The sequence below is a fragment of the Delphinapterus leucas genome, chromosome 4, assembly GCF_059928025.1.
Source record: "Delphinapterus leucas isolate spDelLeu-1000000601 "Yukka" chromosome 4, BTC_Dleu_Yukka2, whole genome shotgun sequence".
Classification (NCBI taxonomy): domain Eukaryota; kingdom Metazoa; phylum Chordata; class Mammalia; order Artiodactyla; family Monodontidae; genus Delphinapterus; species Delphinapterus leucas.
The window spans coordinates 71,056,936-71,077,231 of NC_143132.1; the positions used below are offsets into that span (position 1 = coordinate 71,056,936).

Sequence of the window (20,296 nt, forward strand, 5' to 3'; positions counted from 1 at the left end):
CTGCATTGGAATGTGAAGTCTTACCACTAGACCACCAGGGAAGTCCCCTGAGATCTTAAAAAACAAAAAATAGAGTTGTCATATGTTCCAGCAATCTCACTCCTGGGCATATATCCAGAGAAAACTATAATTCAAAAATTGGATGCACTCCAGTGTTCATAGCAGCACTATATACAGTAGCCAAGACATGGAAGCAGGGGACTTCCCTGGCGGTCCAGTGGTTAAGACTCCATGCTCCCAGTGCAGGGGGCACGGGTTCAATTCCTGGTTGGGGATCTAAGATCCCGCATGCTGCAGGGCATGGCCAAAAATAAAAAAACCCACAAGTGTGAATAAATAAAAAAAAAAAGGCATGGAAGCAACTTAAATGTACATCTACAGATGAATGGATAAAGAAGATGTGGTATGTATATACAATGGAATACTACTTAGCCATAAAAAAGAATGAAATAATGCCATTTGCAACAACATGGATGGGCCTAGAGATTATCATACTAAGTGAAACAAGTCAGAAAGAGAAAGACAAATATCACATGGTATCACTTATACATGGAATCTAAATAAAAAATGATACAAATGAACTTATTTACAAAACAGAAACAGACTCACAAACTTAGAGAACTACTTATGGTTACCAAAGGGGAAAAGGAATGGAGGAGGGATAAATTAAGAGTTTGGGATTAGCAGATAAAACTAATATATAGGGCTTCCCTGGTGGCGCAGTGGTTGGGAGTCCGCCTGCCGATGCAGGGGACGCGGGTTTGTGCCCCGGTCCGGGAGGATCCCACATGCCGTGGAGCGAGCCATGGCCACTGGGCCTGTGCGTCCGGAGCCTGTGCTCCGCAGCGGGGGAGGCCACAGCGGTGAGAGGCCCGCGTACCGCAAAAAAAAAAATAAATAAAAAAAACAAAAAAAAACTAATATATATAAGATAGATACAAGGTCCTACTGTCTAGCACAGGGAACTATATTTGATATCCTGTAATAATCCATAATGGAAAAAAATATGAAAAACAATATGTATATACAATATGTATAAACTGAATCACTCTGCTGTACACCAGAAACTAACACAACACTGTATATCAACTATACTTCAATAAACAAATAAATAAATAAATGTTCAAAAGTTGCAGGATATAGATAAAGCAGACCTAGAGGGAAATATATAGCATTAAACATTTATATTATGAAAGAAGAAAAATCAGTGATGTAAACCAGGGGTCAAACTATGGTCCGATGCTCATTTTTGTAAATAGGCTTTTATTTTAATATAGCAACATCTATCCGTTTCCTGTCTGGCTGTTTTCACATTACAAAGGCTGAATTGAGTAGCTGTGGTAGAAACTATCTGGCCCATTAAGCTTAAGATATTTATTCTCTGACCTTTTACAAGAAGAAGTTTGCTGACCCTGACCTAACTTCTATTTTAAATTTATTTATTTATTTATTTTGGGCTGTGTTGAGTCTTTGCTGCTGAGCGTGGGCTTTCTCTAGTTGAGGTTAGCAGGGGCTACTCTTCGTTGTGTTGCACAGGCTTCTCATTGTGGTGGCTTCTCTTGTTGCGGAGCACAGGCTCTAGGTATGCAGGCTTCAGTAGTTGTGGCACGCAGGCTCAAGAGCACAGGCTCAGTAGTTGTGGCGCACAGGCTTAGTTGTTCTGCGGCATGTGGGATCTTCCCGGACCAGGGATCAAACCCATGTCCCTGCACTGGCAGGCGGATTCTTAACCACTGTGCCACCAGGGAAGTCCCTAACTTCTATTTTAAGAAACTAGAAGAAGGAATAGCAAATGATGCAAAAAATAAGCAGAAAAAAGGAATTAAGAGCAGAAATCAATGGAAAAGAAAACAGAAATATAGAGAAAAGTCAATGAAACCAAAAACTAGTTCTTTAAGTAAAATTAATAAACCTTTAATCACGCTGATCAGGAAAAGAAGTTATCACCAATACAAGGAATGAGTGTGGGGCCACTACAGATCCTACACATATTAAAAGAATAAGGAAATATTATGAAATACACACCAATAAATTTGAAAAATTAAAGGAACCAACTCCTTGAAAGGCACAAACTACCAAAACTTGCTCAAGAAGAAACCGATAGGGCTTCCCTGGTGGCACAGTGGTTAAGAATCTGCCTGCCAATGCAGGGGACACGGGTTCAAGCCCTGGTCCGGGAAGATCCCACATGCCGCGGAGCAATTAAGCCCGTGCGCCACAACTACTGAGTCTGTGCTCTAGAGCCTGCGAGCCACAACTACTGAGCCCGCGTGCCACAACTACTGAAGCCCGCGTGCCTAGAGCCCACACACCACAACGAAGAGTAGCCCCCGCTCGCCTCAACTAGAGAAAGCCCGCGTGCAGCAACGAAGACCCAACGCAGCCAAAAATAAATAAATAAAATAAAAAAATTTACTTTAAAAAAAAAAGAAACTGATAACATCAATAGCCCTAGGTACTACAGATACTAAATTTGTGGTTAAAAACTTTCTTCCAAAGAAAACAAAAGACCAATAACCCCCAGGAATGTAGACCAAAATCTATAATAAAAGTTTAGCAAAGAGAATACAGCAGCATCTCTTAAACATCTGGTTCAATAATAGCCAGATTCTTATATCTGCTTCTACATTCAATCTATTGTGATACATATTGTTTTAGTTAAAGTATATAAGGAAAATATGGCTTCACACAGACATATAGCTGGAAAATGGAAGAATATTTTAATAGATATTTCAAATAACTCAGTTCTTTGATACCATATTAAAACTCAGCAGTTTTTAAAAGATTAGCTGCAATGTGGAAACTGAAAAATGTCAATGAATTTTTCATGCTCTGCGACATGGAAATCCATTGGTCTAATTTGCACCTTGAATGGAATTTTTACCCATGCATAATTTTGTAATAACATGCATTGGTCATCTGAAAAATGATCTTCCAGATTTTGACATATTTTATCATATTTTAAAGATCACATTCATTAGTTTCACCACCAATTGCATCAGAAAACTCTTTACTAGGGAAGTTTTCAGTTTATTGTGACAGATACAAGTTTTCCAAACTTTTGATTTCTGTCTTTAAACCTCCACTTTTTTCTCCAGTTTTGTGTTTTTTTTTTTTTGGCCGCGTCAGGTGGCACTTGAGATCTTAGCTTCCCAACCAGGGATTGAACCCGCACCCCTCTGCATTGGAAGCGCAGAGTCCTAACCTCTGAACCACCAGCGAAGTCTCTTTTTCTCCAGTTTTACTGAGATATAATCGACATACAGCTCTGTATAAGTTTCAGGTGTACAGCATAATGACCTGACTTACATATATTGTGAAATGATTACCACAGTAAGTTTAGTTAATCATCATTCATCCTCTCATATAGATGCAAAATTAAAGAAATAGAAAAAAAACTTCTTTTCCTTGTGATGAGAACTCTTAAGATCTACTCCCTCAACAAATTTCAAATATACCATACAGTAGTGTTAACTACAATCATCATGTTGTACATTACAACCCCAGTACTTATTTATCTTATAACTGGAAGTTCATTCAATTCCTTCACTCCTTACCCCATACTTCTGGTAACCACAGTCCGATCTCCTTTTCTGTGAATTTTTTAAATTATTTTTTTTGTTAAGGTATAGTTGACATGTAACATTATATTAGTTTCAGGTGTACAACATAATGATTTAATATTTGTATTACTGTGAAATGTTCATCACAATAAGACTAGTCAACATCCATCACCGTACATAATTACCAAAAAAGTTCTTTTTCTTGTGATGAGGAATTTTAAGAACTACTCTCTGAGCAACTTTCAATTATGCAATACAGTATTATTAACTATAGCCACCATGCTGTACATTACATCCCCATGACATTTATTTTAAAACTGGAAGTCTGCACCTTTTGACCTACTTCATTCATTTCACCCACTCCCCAGCTGCCCACCTCTGGCATTTCAGAAATACACCAATCTCTGTTCTCTGTATCTATGAGCTGTTTGGTTTTGGTTTTTGTTTTTTTGAGATTCCACATATAAGTGAGGTCATACAGTATTTGTCTTTATCTGTCTGACTTAATTCACTTGGCATAATGCTCTCAAGGTCCATTCATGTTGTCTCAAATGGAAAGATTGCATTCTTTTTATGGCTGAGTAATATTCCATTGTGTGTGTGTGTGTGTGTATATATATATATATATATATATATGACATTTCCTTTATTCATTAATCCATTTATGGACACTTAGGTTGTTTCCATATCTTGGCTATTATAAATAATGCTGCAGTGAACATAGGAGTACATAGTTTTTTGAGGAACCTCCATACTATTTTCCATAGCAGCTGCACCAATTTATACTCCCATCAACAGTGCAGTGTTTTTTATTTTTCCCTTGGATTCCATATGTAAATGAGATCATACAGTATTTGTTCTTTCTCTGAGACTTGACTTCACATAAAGCATCCATCCATATTATCACAAATGGCAGGATTTCCATCTTTTTTTTTTTTTTTTTTTTGTGGTACGCGGGCCTCTCACTGTTGTGGCCTTTCCCTTTGCGGAGCACAGGCTCCGGACGTGCAGGCCCAGCGGCCATGGCTCACGGGCCTAGCTGCTCCGCAGCATGTGGGATCTTCCCGGACCAGGGCACGAACCTGTGTCCCCTGCATTGGCAGGCGGACTCTCAACCACTGTGCCACCAGGGAAGCCCAGGATTTCCATCTTTTTAAGGACCGGATAATAGTCCATTATACATATATATATATATATATATATATATATATATAAAATACATACCTCACAACTTCCTTATCCATTTATCTGTGAATGGGCACTTAGGTTGTTTCCGTTTAAATTTTATTATTAGCAAAAAAATACCGCCAGGCTTCCCTGGTGGCGCAGTGGTTGAGAATCTGCCTGCTAATGCAGGGGACACGGGTTCGAGCCCTGGTCTGGGAGGATCCCACATGCCGCGGAGCAACTAAGCCCGTGAGCCACAACGACTGAGCCTGCGCGTCTGGAGCCTGTGCTCTGCAACAAGAGAGGCCGCGATAGTGAGAGGCCCACGCACCGCGATGAAGAGTGGTCCCCGCTTGCCACAACTAGAGAAAGCACTTGCCCAGAAACGAAAGACGCAGCACAGCAAAAATAAATTAATTAATTAATAAACTCCTACCCCCAACATCTTAGAAAAAAAAAATACTGCCAATTGTTTTCCTTGAAGTGCCATGTTCCCATCGTTCATTTATAAGGAAAATGTCTGCCCAATATTAAAATTAGAACAGCCTTAGTTTGTCTGTCGATCATTTAAGTAAAAATAGTGTTTTCAAGAAAGGGTAATTTGCTTGTAACTCAAACAACTGAACAAGTGCTCTTCCTCCAGATAACCACTGTGCTTCTTTATAATCTAACACAAGTGCTTTACGTACACTTCAAATTTGTCATGCAGAATATTAAAAAAGACAGGTGATCAATGTTCCAGATTTAATAAAACTAATAATCTGTACTGCTTTTCAAGCAGATTTTAAAAAGAAAATGGTATTTAAAAAAATTGCAAGGCTGAAAAGAAAAAAATTGCATGGCAGTGAGGAATACCATGACTACTTGTACAGTTTGGTGCCACTGCTTGATTGGTGCTAAGGCCCAGCAGTGCTACCCACCATTGCTTTTGTATCACCAATGCACGTGCAAACAGACAGAAAAAGGCAAATAATATCTTAGCATTATTATGAAAGTTTTTTCAACTTGAAGACCCCCTGTACAGGTCTCAAGGGCCCCAGGGGTCCACATACCAAACCTTGACAAACTCTCCTAAATAAATCCTAAATACACCCGTAGAAGAATTTTTTTCAATCATTGCTGTTTTATTTTTTGACCGAATCTGAGTTTTTGGTTAAAAGGTATTAAATCCCTTTACACATCTACTTATAAATTGTTTGGTTTCATTTATGTGATCTTAAGATGTTTAATGCTTCCTTGTATTTGATACAGTAATACTTCCGTGTGACATAAAATTTAAACAGTACAAAAGGGCATTCTGTGAAGAGTAAGTCTCTTTGTTTTTTTTGTGTTTTTTTTGCGGTACGCAGGCCTCTCACTGTTGTGGCCTCTCCCGTTGCGGAGCACAGGCTCCGGACGCGCAGGCTCAGCGGCCATGGCTCACGGGCCCAGCTGCTCTGCGGCATGTGGGATCTTCCCGGACCGGGGCACGAACCCGTGTGCCCTGCATCGGCAGGCGGACTCTTAACCACTACGCCACCAGGGAAGCCCGTTAAGTCTCTTTCTTATCCCAGACCCCAGTATTCCTCTCTGGAAGCAACCACTGCCAATACATTTTGGAGACTACCTTGTTAACACATATAGATCCACTTCATTTACTTTTAAAGGCCTATGACATATATTGACAAAATACCCTCTAGGAAGGCTGTAGCAATTTACCTCTCTAACCAGCAATGTGAAAATGTCTATTCGCTCATACTTTTTCCAAGAGAGATACCATTTTAAAAAATGAATTTGTCTTATTGTTTAATTTATATTTCTTTAAATTCTAATTACACTAAACAATTTTTCATTTTCTTATTGGGCATTTTTTTTTTTCTATTTTTGTGAACTACCTCTTTGTGTCTTTGCCCATTTTTCTACTGGGGTACCCATCTTTTTGTTAATAATTTGGAAGAGTTTTTATGATAAGGATAGTAATCCTTTGACTACTAAATGTTAATATTTTTGCCCAGTTAATGTTTTATTTTTACTAAAATGTGACTATGTATCACATAATGTCATAGCTGGTACAGGGTTTAAGAGCATCAGATCAGACCAATACTTTCAATGTATAGATGAGGAAGCTGATGCAAAGCCGTGAAGTGACTTGCCCAGGGCTGGAAGTTAGTAAAAAGGCTTAGATCAAGATCCAGAGTTTCTGACTCTTTCCTGGATGGATGCAAGGATGACATACCTGGATTCAAATGGGTCCTGCTTCTCCAGAGGTCTTACTCTTTTCTTTGTCACTGCCAATTTAGTCAAGTCCACGTACTTTGTCTCTCCATTGCTGTAAGTGAACTCAAGAACACTATTCCATTCCCCTTGTACTCTGCATACAACAGTGTTGGTGATGTTGTGCTTTACTTCACCTGTAACCCTAGAAGCAGACAGAAAAAAAAAAAAAGATATGCTCTAGTAAGTAATATTGCTTATTTCTTAGGAATTCTGAAACCCAGAATGTACTTTGTGAATTCTGTTTAAATTAGTTACACATATCACTTCAATTTGTCAGCGCCAAATTCAGTTACAATTACAAGTCAATTTGTCAGTTACAAAGTCTTTGTAAATCCGTGGTAGTTTCCTAGATAATTTTTTCAAATAACATCAATTTAATTTGAGAAAGAATACTAGGAATCAAACTGGAGACTTAGTTACCATAAATCATCACAAAGTGTGGTATTTTAAATGCTTGCTATAAACAACCATTATAATATGAAAACTAGGAATATGAAAAACATTAACATTTCTTTTTTATTACAGAATAAAAATGTTACAACACTACAGTCTATTCAACTTTTTTTCAAACTAGTCCTATTTAAAAGTTTAGAGTCCCTATATTTTAAATTCTGGATATACAGATTCTGTATAAAACCACATAAGCTTAATTTTAAATTAAATATAGAAACCAGACAAATCAGTAAGAGGTAGAAAAAAATAAAAGATACATTAAACATTTGTTAATTCTCTTGACAGAAAGAGCACTGGTATACAAAACTGATCACTATCTACACAAAACTCAGAGAACTCAAGCACTAATGTTGAAAGTTTAATGAAGAGTTATCTGGCTGGATTATCAACAGACAGACAGGATCCAGCTCAAATGAAGGCTGGAATAGAAACAGGTCTAATTATTTTTAATGAAGTACTTTATGTTCACTGTCGGACACAAACAACAACAGGGTCAGATTCGACAGAGGTTCAGAACTCAAAGAATAGTGGGCAAATGTTAGGTTCTGGTCAGTGTGCCAGGGATTACGGTTTATGTGGATTCAAAAGAGAATCCAGGGACTTCCCTGGTAGTCCAGTGGGTAAGACTCCATGCTCTCAATGCAAGGGACCCAGGTTCGATACTTGGTCAGGGAACTAGGTCCCACCCACATGCATGCCGCAACTAAGAAGTCCGCATGCCACAACTAAAACCAGGCTCAGCCAAAATATAAATGAATGAATGAATATTAAAAAAAGCTGTGTGTGGGGGAATCCAAAGGACCAAAGCCCAGGTTCAGGTGACAGCTCAGGAACCATAAATAGCATTTGCCAGATATAAGCCAAGGGCCTGGGAACCAGAAGGTTGTAGTTGAATTTAGGGAGTCCATAGTTTTTAAGCAGGAGAAGTGAATGGTCTACAAATTCAGAGCTCAAGGCAGAGGTGTAGGAACCAATAAGCAAATGAGCCAGATCTTAGAGATCAAGGTGTACGAGGGTTTGGAATCAAGAGCACACCAAACATCCAAAATTAAACGTTAGGCATAATTGTAGCTCACTGGACACAAAGAACACCGTGACTACAAGTCTGCTTGATTACAGCAGGAGTGGGAACTCTAGGTTATACCTCAAAGCGTTTGAACTTAAATAACTACACTGCTAAGGGTTTTTGCCTGACTGAATGTTTTTTGTGACATCCATGTCTCCTCTCTGATCCCACTTGCCAACATTGTTTCCTTCCTTGAAAATTTATCTGTAACCAAACATGATATGAAGAGATGACACTGAACACTTACCTCTTCCATCTTCCAACCACATATACCCAGAACTATATTCTGTGAACTGAGGAATAATAATCCGTTTCTCACTTGATCTTTCTTTTACTGCCACAATCTCTCAAGTTATCATTATCTCCTTCACAAGCCTTTCCACTTAAAAAGTAACAAACCCTAGGTCCCTGTCCATGCGTGCTGGGTTACACAGGGTCTTTGCTGCTTAGTGCAGCTACACACAGCAAGAGCATCGTGATGAGAACTGGGGCAGGAACAAGAATTGCACATGCTAGAGGCAGGCCATGAGGAACTTGCAAAAGGAGCATAAGGAGGAAGAAGGGCCTTGCCTCATTTTGCTTATAACAATTCTTCTTAACAGTCTAATGCAGAGTTAGTGAACGTCTATAAAGGACCAGAAAGTAAATATCTTAGGATTCGTGGGCCAGGCTGTCTCTGTCACAACTTGACTCTGTCACTGTAGCAGGAAAGCAATCACAGACAATATGTAAATGAATATCTAAATATCTAAAGCATATAAATCTAGGTCTTGTATCAAATAATGATATGAAATACGCTGCCTTTAAAATACTTACCAAAGAGTTAAATTTTAAGTTGCCATCCTACTCATCTCTAAAGTGAGGATAACTGATAACCGATAAGGCATTTACTGTCTCACTTTCTAAGAACGACATCAAGTTGTTGTTTTTTTCCATATTTACTTATTTATTTGGCTACGCAAAGTAAGTCTTAGTTGCAGCATGCAGGATCTTTGTTGCTGTGTGCAGGATCTTCGTTTCGACACGCAGGATCTGTTCCCTGACTAGGGATCGAACCTGGGCCCACTGCATAGGGAGCGTGGAGTCTATCCACTGGACCACCAGGGAAGTCCTCAAGTTGATGTTTTAGATTATCTAGACCCTGTCTCTATAGCTATTTAGAATACCAGAAAATCACTGGATATATTAACTTGGCTTCATACAGAAAAATTTTACTTAAAGATTGAAAGTTAAGACTTCAGCTTTGGGTTTTACTGATGTATATGTAAGAAATACCACATGAAGGGAATTACATCTTATGCAGAACTAAAGACATTGTTCTATTATGTTACTCAATGCCACTACCTAAGAATACTTGATACAAATCCCTTCAAAATTTAATACCAGGAAAGTAGTTTATCTCTCCTGAAAAAAGTGATAGGCGTCCTTTATCAGACAATAAGTACGTTGAGCATCATGTTGCTCTTTTTACTTTAGCAGAAGAGTATTTTCGGGTACAATAATTACCTAATCCCAGGTTCACAGCATTATTGTCCTTTTCCATCACTATGGTTACTATAATAACAGACTTTATTTTTAATTGTCTATTATACATGAGTTTTTCCTAAAAGCCTTATAAATGCTTTCCAAAGATAGGGTCCTGCATTCTAATATTAGACTAAAACCTTAGGCAGAGATCGTCTTTTTACTTTTCTATATCTTCAGTGTGCAGAAAAGTATGCCACTTAGCAGTTAGTTAACATAAATCTTAATGACATTATACTGTTACATATATTTAAAAAATCACCATCCTAAAGTGAGTGTGGAAAATGGGATCAGGAGATGGACAAGGACATGAGGAATAGTTAACTAGGCCTGTTTGGCTCCATCAGAGAGAGTTGTGGAAAATGAGGGAGTAAGGAAAGACAAGTGGAAGATAATATATTTATATCAAATGCAGACAGCAGATAATGTGTCTGCTTGATTGCAGACAGCAGTGGAAAAACTAGGCTATGTCTGAGGAGGGAGGCATGGTTATTAATAAAGACATGAAAGAGAGTCTTAGTTAAAATATTCTATAAAATTGAAGAAGAAAAGATATCAAAATAGAGAAGTCTGTTTCAAATATGAATCTTTTAAATGAGAAATTAGGTAAAACCATTGGTCTTAAGGGAAATCAGAGTGGAAAAAATGAGGAAACTTTGGAGTCAGCCAAAAGTATACTTCCAAGTAACAAAAAGATCCAATACTTGTGGCCTTGTGGATAGGTAAAAAAGTATGAAGGGAGAAAAGAAGCCAATTTAAATAAGAAATTCAAAGAAATAAGATGGCAAATATAATGACTGATCACTAACAAACCAAGGATATCTATCTAAAATTATTAGGAGTCTTAAAAAAGTCAAAGTATGAAAACCAAGAGAAAATTTCTATGCAGGATATTTGCAGCAAGGAACCATCTAAATGTCATGGCAATGGTAAGATTTGGGGGATGAATTTTGATTCTCTAAATGAAGGTAGTCCTGGCAGTATGATAAATTATAGCTTATATTTATTATTATAATTTAAGGCAAGATAAAGCACTGATTCAGGACAAAGGTTTGGATATTTTGCATTTGACAAAAAAATTAACCTGAGCTCAAAACTATAATGAGTTTTTATAAAAGGACATTTGAAACTTAATCAAGACTTAAAAATTAATCAGAATAGCTATCATATAGTTGAGCTGTTACAAAATTTGAAGAAAATTCTGAACATGCAAGTGAGGTAACATTATGTGTACTAGATACGAAATAGGTGTTAACTGAAAACTATCAGAAAACTCATATGTAGAAATACAAATGAACGTTATGTGGGAAAGCCTTTAACAGCCTCTTATTTCCTTCTTGGTAGCAGAGATTTAATAATGGAAAGGAACCCACTGAATCATAATAAATATGGGAAAGTTCCCACTCATGGCTCAACATGTGATAACGCATATGGATAGAATAAATATGGGAAATCCTTAAAAGGGATTTTATCTCTTAATCAACCCAAGAAAGTTCACAGAGGAGAGGAACCTTATGATGAATAATAATGATTTCAAAAAAGTCCACAGTCGTGGACTTCCCTGGTGGCCCAGTGGGTAAGACTTCACGCTCCCAGTGCAGGGGGCCAAGGTTTGATCCCTGGTTGGGGAACTAGATCCCACGTGCATGCTGCAACTAAGAGTTTGCATGCCACAACTAAGAGTCTGCATGATGCAACGAAGATCCCACATGCCGCAACTAAGACCCGGAGCAGCCAAATAAATAAATAAATAAATAAATAAATAAATAAATATATATATATATATTTTAAAAAAGATGTGATATATATCTTAAAAAAACAGAATATTACTCAGCCATAAAAAAGAATGAAATATTTCCATTTGCAACAACATGGATGGACCTAGAGAATATTACGCTTAGTGAAGTAAGTCAGATAGAGAAAGACAAATACTATATGATATCACTTATATGTGGAATCTAAGAAATAATATAAATGAATGTATATGCAAAACAGAAACAAGACTCACAGATATAGAAAACAAACTTGTAGTTAAAAGGGAGAAGGAGCGGGGAGGGGCAAATTAGGGGTATGGGATTAACAAACTATTGATACTACATATAAAATAGATAAGCAACAAAGATATATTATATAGCACAGGGAATTATACCCATTATCTTGTAATAACCTATAACGGAATATAATCTGCAAAAATACTGAATTACTACGCTATATAGCTGAAACACAATATTGTAAATCAAATATACTTCAATTAAAAAAAAGAAAGGAAATTCATCAATATCATTGTCAATAAAAAGTGCTGGACTTGGAAAATTTTTCACTGTAGTTGTGTCCCCTAAGCATTTGACTCAATTATATACTTTGAAGAATGGTTTCACCAATGCAGGAATGTTACAGGGATACAGATTTCAACTTTAACTTCATATAAATAAGGGGTGTCTGAAAATGGAATAGGCTGCCTCATGCATTATGAGTTCTGTACTAATGATAAGGTACCAACACAATGAACGAATCAGTTATCGGGTATGATGCAAAAGGATTTAGACACCTAGCAAATGTTGGTGTAGTGACTTCTAAAGTCCCTTCTAAATGTAAAGTTTGAATCCTGTGATCACTATGGTGAGAGAAGTAAGTAGAAGCACATATAACAAAGTGTGAACCATATTAAAACCTTCTCTAAGGATAAAAGGCGACTATTCTGACAATCTCCAGTGATTCTGTTTGGGTGATCTGTAATTTTTTTTTTTTAATTCTCTGCTTCAGTGTTTTTGAAATCTGTGTTTTTTAAGGCCATTCAATGCCTGGGAGCCAATAAATCTTTCTTTCCACTTCTAAGATTGCTGAGTACCAATTGTCCGGTGAAGAAGTAAAATAGCTATATGCACTGAAAGTCTCATACGTGACTGAAGAGAGTGCATTTTGGTATAACCACATAAGAAAACTGTTTGGCAGTAATAAAGTTAAAGTTTCATTCCCTACAGCCCAGCAATTCCACTCCTAGGTATCTACCAAACAGAAATTCATATATACATTCACAATGTTCTAGCAGCACTATTTGAAATGGCCCCAAATCAACTTCTATACTTTTGTATGTATGTTATTCTTCAATAAAAGCTCTGTAGAAAAAGAAAACTATCCCTACTTCAGGACAGACAGAATAGACATCAAAAGCTTAAGGAAAGAGTCAGTATCCTTTTGAGGATCCTATTAGAAAACTTATCTTCATGGAGTTGGGTGATCTGGACGAGTGCTGAAAAGACCAACAAGCCACTAAAGGGGTATAATAACTGGCCGATTCATAGATGGAATTAGAACAAAGCCACATTCAATACTGGTGCCTAAAGATATTGGCTTCCATCTTGTGCTTCTTGAACTATTTCTTATGATTAGATGTATTTTCATCCTAACTTGTAGTGACACTACCTCTACTGAGGTCTGGATCCAAGTCTGAGTCCCTTTAAAGGCAGAAATTGGGCCAGAAGCTACATGTCCATTTGTTAGGGTTCTAGTTTACAAGAGAAGATAGATCTGTCACTATTTTAAAACCAGATCGTGATTTCCAGAATGCCTTCAAAGATCAAATATATTAAACAAAAAATAAACATGAATAAAAATCCAATCCCATTTCACATAAAACAAAGCAGAAAAAGAATAAAGAGTTATAATACTAGATCAAACTGATAGAATAAGAGCCAGGTATCACTAAAATATTCTTACCGGTGCAGTTTGCCACCATAAAATGGCTTAGTATGAAAAGTGATGCTGGCTGAATACCCAGTTTTTGCACAGTTGACACTGACTTTGCCACCCAGTTCTACCCAAGGAACAGTTAAAATTGACCGGGCATATGCACAAGGTAGAGAAAACGTATACTCTTCTCCATGCTCTAGTAGACTGAGGATTCCTGAATGTGAAAACATAAAAGTGGTTAATATCTTTAAAAAAAAAAAAAAAAAAGACAGCTATGAAAAATCCATATTAAGTTTTTCTCCTGCCTGGTAAATGAACATCATAATTTTGCTTAATTTTCTTTTAGCTTTGGATGAAATTGGCTTCATTTACAATTGTATTTGACAACAATTCCTGGTAATAGTGAATCGAGGTTACTTTCATTATGACTTTTTTATCCCTTTGGGGTTCATGGGACCAGGAAATGTTGCAGTGGAAACTGTTTAAGAGTTCTCTCTAATGCTCCTAAAAGTAAAATAAAACCTTAAGTCAGAATTTAAGTCCATGCTATACTGTATCATTATAAGATCTGATCATTAGTTAGTACTAATAATTTAAGCAGTTTTTGGAATAACTAAATGTCTAACATTATAGAGTCACAGACCTTAATCTCAGATGGTATGATGGGGGGGCGAGGGTGGGGAGAAAGTGTTCTTCATTCTATTCTATGCATATTAAGAAAGAAAAAAAGTAATTTTATGATATAAACTAAGGTCCTCATAATAATTTTGTTTGCCAAATTCTGAAGTATTTAAGGTGAAGCTACAAGAGTTAGAAGTGGTAGTTTTCAAACAAATATTATTCTAATGGGGCTTGTTCCATATTAAGTGATGCTATAAAGACGGCTTTAAAAAACATATAAAAAAGGGAATTATAAAAAAAGGGGAATTACATAAATGAATAATCAATCTATCCTAGATAATTAAGAGACATTAAGGAGACTTGAGCTACATTACTAACCTAAGCTCATTACCTAGTTCACCATAAAAACAAATACCAAACTGGATGTGTACTACTAGTCTGAACTATGATGGCATGTCTCTCTTAAAGAATGCTCATTAACTACTGTGTTCTTAATGTTCACAAATAAGGGCAAAAATTATGATAAATATTTTAATATAGTCAATTTTTAGGATAAACAAATAGACAGACTGAGATTCTAAAGTAGTCTACTTTACATAAAGCAACGCCAACTATTAATTTGTATTGCCCTTAACAGTTTTCACAATGGGCAACAATTAATATTGAGCCATTTGAAAAGGAACATGGCTCTGTATGTGATATATTTATATATAATGGGAGCTGTCAGAAGACATACATAACATACTTGGTTATATTTCAAGTATTTAATAATAACTGTTGATTAATTCTAAGTTGGAAAGGATATCACATACTTTTCTAAAAACATTTGGCCTTATAAACTAGATTCATGATCTTTGATTTCTAGGAATATAGTTAACATAAGTAATATTCACTACGGAATTTAACATCTAATAAGTATATAATCAGTTTCTACTGAATGGGAAAATAAGACTAGTTAGGATAACTGAGATTCAAAGTATTCTAAACTCTCATTTATCTGATAATTAAACAGAATTTTCCCCTACTTTTCAATAAAAACATGGCTGCTGACAGAAGCAAAATAAACTGTCAGAAGTTCCATTCTCTGATTTAATTTACTTTCTGTTGAGAGTGTCAATAGCAATTTAATTTAAAAAAGACAAATCCATAAATATATAACTAGCAAATCAAAAAATAACTATCATATACATCCTTCTCAATGCATGGTTAAGATATGAATGCTTTTCCTCATTTCTTGAGGTATTTCCTTTCTTGGAGTGGGAGAGGATACTATCACCAGATATTCTCTGTTCCATGAACTGTTAAGAGTAACTGTCCTCGGGGAGAGTGTGTCAAAGAATGAGGGTCTAAATCCGACTATGCCTTAACTTCTATGATCCTGGACACATCCCATCACCTCTAGGCTTCAGGTTTTTCATTTCTAAAGTAAGTAAACTGATTTGTGAAGAGCCTAGGGTTAATGTGATGCAGCTTATAACTGGAGATAACAAACTTTTTTTTTTAACTAATAAAATATCTTCTAATGTTATAAAAGTTTTGATTAGTTTGAAACATTTGGAAATTGGTAAGACAGCACAACAGGAGTTAAAGATGAGGAAAGCTTAAAAAGGGGATAATATATTTTCTTCAAGGCTAAAATAACACAATTTCAAAATGTTAGGGTCATAAGCTTAATTATGCCATGCTTACACTGTAAGTTTATATTTAGAACAAATTTTCCTATGCACGAGAGTGTTCCTTAACATTAAAATGGCAGACCATTATATTTTCATTAACTCTGCAATGATTTCTGTGGAGATATTTTTGTTATTGTTAATTTGTTTTTTCTATTCTTAGCCAAAAAATATTGTATTTCCTTAAATTGTTTTTTCATAATCATTTGCTGGAGTAGATATAAAGTTTGGCAATGTATTTTAAAATATTCTATGAATATCTCCTATGAAATACAAAAGATGTAGATATAGATTCACCTAGAAAATATTTCTTGAGTGCTGTTTATAATAAAAACATGTTTTAAAGCATTATTAATAACTTGGGAAAACGAATATCCAGTGCAAAAAAGGACAAAAAACTACATAGAGAGAATCCTAATTTTATAAAACTAAAAGTATGAACATACACACATAGAAAAAATACAAAATACTAGCTAAATTTATCTATCTCTGGATGAAGGGATTAGAGATACTTGTATTTTCTCCTTGATACTTCTAAGTTTTCTAAATTTTCTATAATAAAAATAATTTACATTTAAAATCAGAAAAAAAAGTTAAAAAAAAAGAATTTATATTTGTTGACAGATATGCCCCCACATAGCAGTTCAAATTTATAACTAATATTTCTCTAGCTTCCCCAAATTTAAGGTTATAGTTTGATATTAAAAATTGGAGAATAATTTTTCTACTTACCTTCCCCAACCATTGTCACACCTATCGACATGCCTAAGAATTTGCTCTTAGTCCAGACGTGCACATTTACACACATCTTCTTCTCTGCACATTCTGCATAAAATCCTGAGACTGGAGGATGATGGGAAACCTGCTCAGCAACAAATCTGACTGTGTAACAGTCTGATCCCACCTGGCTCAAAGCCTCCTCTGATGGAGGAGCATGATTTGTGACAGCCTGGGTGGAAGAGCTGCTAATGACACTGGATGCTACATCGCGTTTTGGTATCCTCCAGGAACAGTGAAACGTTTCTCCAATGATAGGATTGTACGGTTTCTTAGCAATGGCTCCCTTACGGCCTTCATGAAATGAGGTAAGGTAGTATTCAACAAAACGAATCATTCTGTCCTCAGCTGTAGCTCCATTAGAGACGGCTATAAACAGGTCTGGATGAGACATAAAGTCTGCATACATTTCCAACAGGGAACGCTTCTCTAGGATAAATGTAGGCAGCACCACCTAAAACAACAACAACAACAACAACAAATCAACCAGAGAGAGCAATACAAAAAAACAGTAATTAGTATCTTCAGATAATTGAGGGGCTACTCTTTGTTGCGGTGCACAGGCTTCTCATTGCGGTGGCTTCTCTTGTGGCGGAGCACGGACTCTAGGCACACGGGCTTCAGTAGTTGTGGCACGTGGGCTCAGCAGTTGTGGCTCACAGGCTCTAGAGCGCAGGCTCAGTAGTTGCAGCACACGTGCTTTGTTGCTCCGCGGCATGTGGGATCTTCCCGGGCCAGGGATTAAACCTGTGTCCCCTGCATTAACAGGGGAATTCTTAACCACTGCATCACCAGGGAAGTCCCTATAATATTACTTTTAAAAGAACAAAATAATGGGGAAAATGGCTATTACTTATTCACAACATGCAAGCCAGGACCACAGTCACCTTCTTGGTTGCTGTAGCCCCAGCACCTAGCACAGTGTCTGGAATATAAGAGGGGCTTAATAAACATCTGTTGTATCAGTGTCATTGTTAGACAGGAGGTATATGTGACTGCAGTTTAGTCACCAGGTTCTTTAATGTTGCTCAGAAAGTACCATTCTTTTAAATGTTATATGGCTGTTCATAATTTGTGATCAGTTAATGCTAATGATTTTATATATAAACACAATACATATGTATTTCTTCAATTAACAATGCACAAATGTGGGGAAACAATATTAAGTTCATTATTCATGTCAAGAGAGACTTTACCATCTGGATTATTATCACAGAACATTCTTTTCAAATGTTCTTATGCCTCATAAACCCCAACACTGTTCTTACGCCTTACAAACCTAAATCTACTAAGGGACAGCAGATACCATAATAACCAAATAAACTCCTTACCTGACTGCTCATTTTAACCTATTTTACAACTAATAGTCTTTTCTGAACCACTAATATAAAAAATATTTCTAGAATAAAAATGATACCTGGGCTTCCCTGGTGGCATCCGCCTGCCGATGCAGGGGACACGGGTTCATGTCCCAGTCTGGGAAGATCCCACATGCCGCGGAGCCGCTGGGCCCATGAGCCATGGCCGCTGAGCCCGCGCCTCCGGAGCCTGTGCTCCGCAACGGGAGAAGCCACAACAGTGAGAAGCCCGCGTACGGCAAAAAAAAAAAAAAAAAAAAAAAAAAAAAAGATACCCAGTTGAATACTAAGGTTAGATGAAATATGAATGTTTAAATGGGTTTCTTTACTCCTAAAACGTCTGCTTCTTAGTAGGCTATTAATTCAATCAATTTACTTAAAAACCCTCCTATAATTACTATAAGTCTAAGTAAAGAAAGAACTGTGTTTTTGATTTTGAAATGCTTCAAAGTGAATGCTAAAGGAAAAATGCTTTCTATTTAAGTTGCATTTTCAGGTGAGTAACTCACTGGAATCAAACAACCTTTTAATATACACTTCCACTACCTTCAAAAACCTCAATTTGAAATATACCTCGCAAAGTCAATTTTGAAATCCCACACTAATGCAAAGTAGTGTCAATAGTAACTCAAAGTATGTAATTCCACAGTAGTAAATGTTTGACATACATAGGTTTTAAACCTTACTGGCTTTTTAAATCAATGTCATGGATTAATTGTTAAAACAAATTAAGGCACACTAATTCGGTAAACTGGGAATGGAGAAGATGGGCCTAAAATTAAAAACTATAGATCAGTGCTTCTCAAACTTTAATGTATATATACATATTACTGAAATGAAGATTCTGGTTCTCTAACTTAGAGATTGGGGGCCGAGATTATGCGTTTCTAACAAGTTCTCAGGTGATGGTGATGCTACTGATCTTCAGACCACACTTTTTTCTTCTTTCAGTTTTATTAAGGCATAATTGACAAATAAAACTAAGATATTTAAAGTGTACACTGTAGTGATTTGATATACACATATATAGTGAAAGGGCTCTCACTGTCAAATTAATTCAGGCCACACTTTTAAAGTAGCAAGGCTGTAGACCAGGGGTTTGCAAACTATGGCCTTTGGGCCAAATCTGGCATCCTGTTTGTGTAAATAAACTTTTGCTGAAATACATCCATGCCCATCCAACATATTATCTATGGCTGCTTTCACACTACAAAGGCTGAGTTGAGTACTGCTGATCCTTAAACAATATGGGTTTGAACTGCAGGTCCACTTATACATGGATTTTTTCCAATAAATATACAAAAATATACATGTAGAACATCATGTGCAAGACTTGTATTGAAGTGGATAGTCTATTCTTACACAGGCTTAAGGTGAGTAGTATGTAATATAAAATGAATAATATGTTAGTTTTCTTACTGTTTTATAACCTCGTTTTCTTACTGTTTTATAACCTCGCTCTCAAAGAATTACTTTAAAGTACCGTACCTCTCTCACGATGAGAGAAAAACTGTATTATCACAGGTATGTGGGTTTTTTAAAAAATGTAACAATGTTTCCAATATTGTTTCATGAATATGACTGCAATACTGTATGTCATAAAAATTTTATAACAATTCATTCATTAGTGTATAGGCTAGGCTACCATGAAGCAGATTACACTAGGCTACCATAAAGCAATCATATTGCTGCTTCTTCATTATCAATGCATGAATCATTATATCTGTAAAAAAAATTTTTCACATTATCTTTTCATTTTTGATGTCTAGTATATACTAGTAATACATATACATAGAAACAAAATTTGCATTAATTGAGTGTTTATGTTATTGGTAAGGCTTCCAGTCAACAACAGATTATTAGTAGTTAAGTTTTGGGGGAGTCAAAAGTAATATGCGAATTTTCAACTACATGGGGGGTTGGCTACCCTAACCCCTACATTGTTCAAGAGTCAAGTATAGTTCCAACAGAGATCTATGTCCACATAGCTAAAAATATCTACTATCTGGTCCTTTACAGAAAATGTTTGCTGATCTCTGTTATAGATTAATACCCAAAACACTATCCAAAATGGGAAGTAAGAATAAAGTAGAAGTATCAATGACTTTAATGGTTTTGTGGGATTATATCCTTTTCTTTAGATTTTCC

The 20,296-nt window shown here is 36.3% G+C and overlaps 1 protein-coding gene across 4 annotated transcripts in view; it reads right to left on the reverse strand.

Moving 5' to 3' along the window:
* Nucleotides 1–20,296, reverse strand: part of OSBPL11 (oxysterol binding protein like 11) — a 107,375-nt gene that overhangs the window by 30,649 nt on the left and 56,430 nt on the right. For all 4 annotated transcript variants that reach the window (XR_016393004.1, XR_016393005.1, XM_089910621.1 and 1 more), the window contains 3 exons: nucleotides 16,746–17,244; nucleotides 13,747–13,933; nucleotides 6,946–7,128 (listed from right to left, as the gene is read on the reverse strand). Coding sequence is in view for 2 of the 4 variants with exons in the window: in XM_089910621.1 (XP_089766747.1) it covers nucleotides 6,946–7,128; nucleotides 13,747–13,933; nucleotides 16,746–17,244 (869 nt within the window). In the remaining 2 variants the exon portion in view is untranslated. The remainder of the gene's footprint in view (nucleotides 1–6,945; nucleotides 7,129–13,746; nucleotides 13,934–16,745; nucleotides 17,245–20,296) is intronic.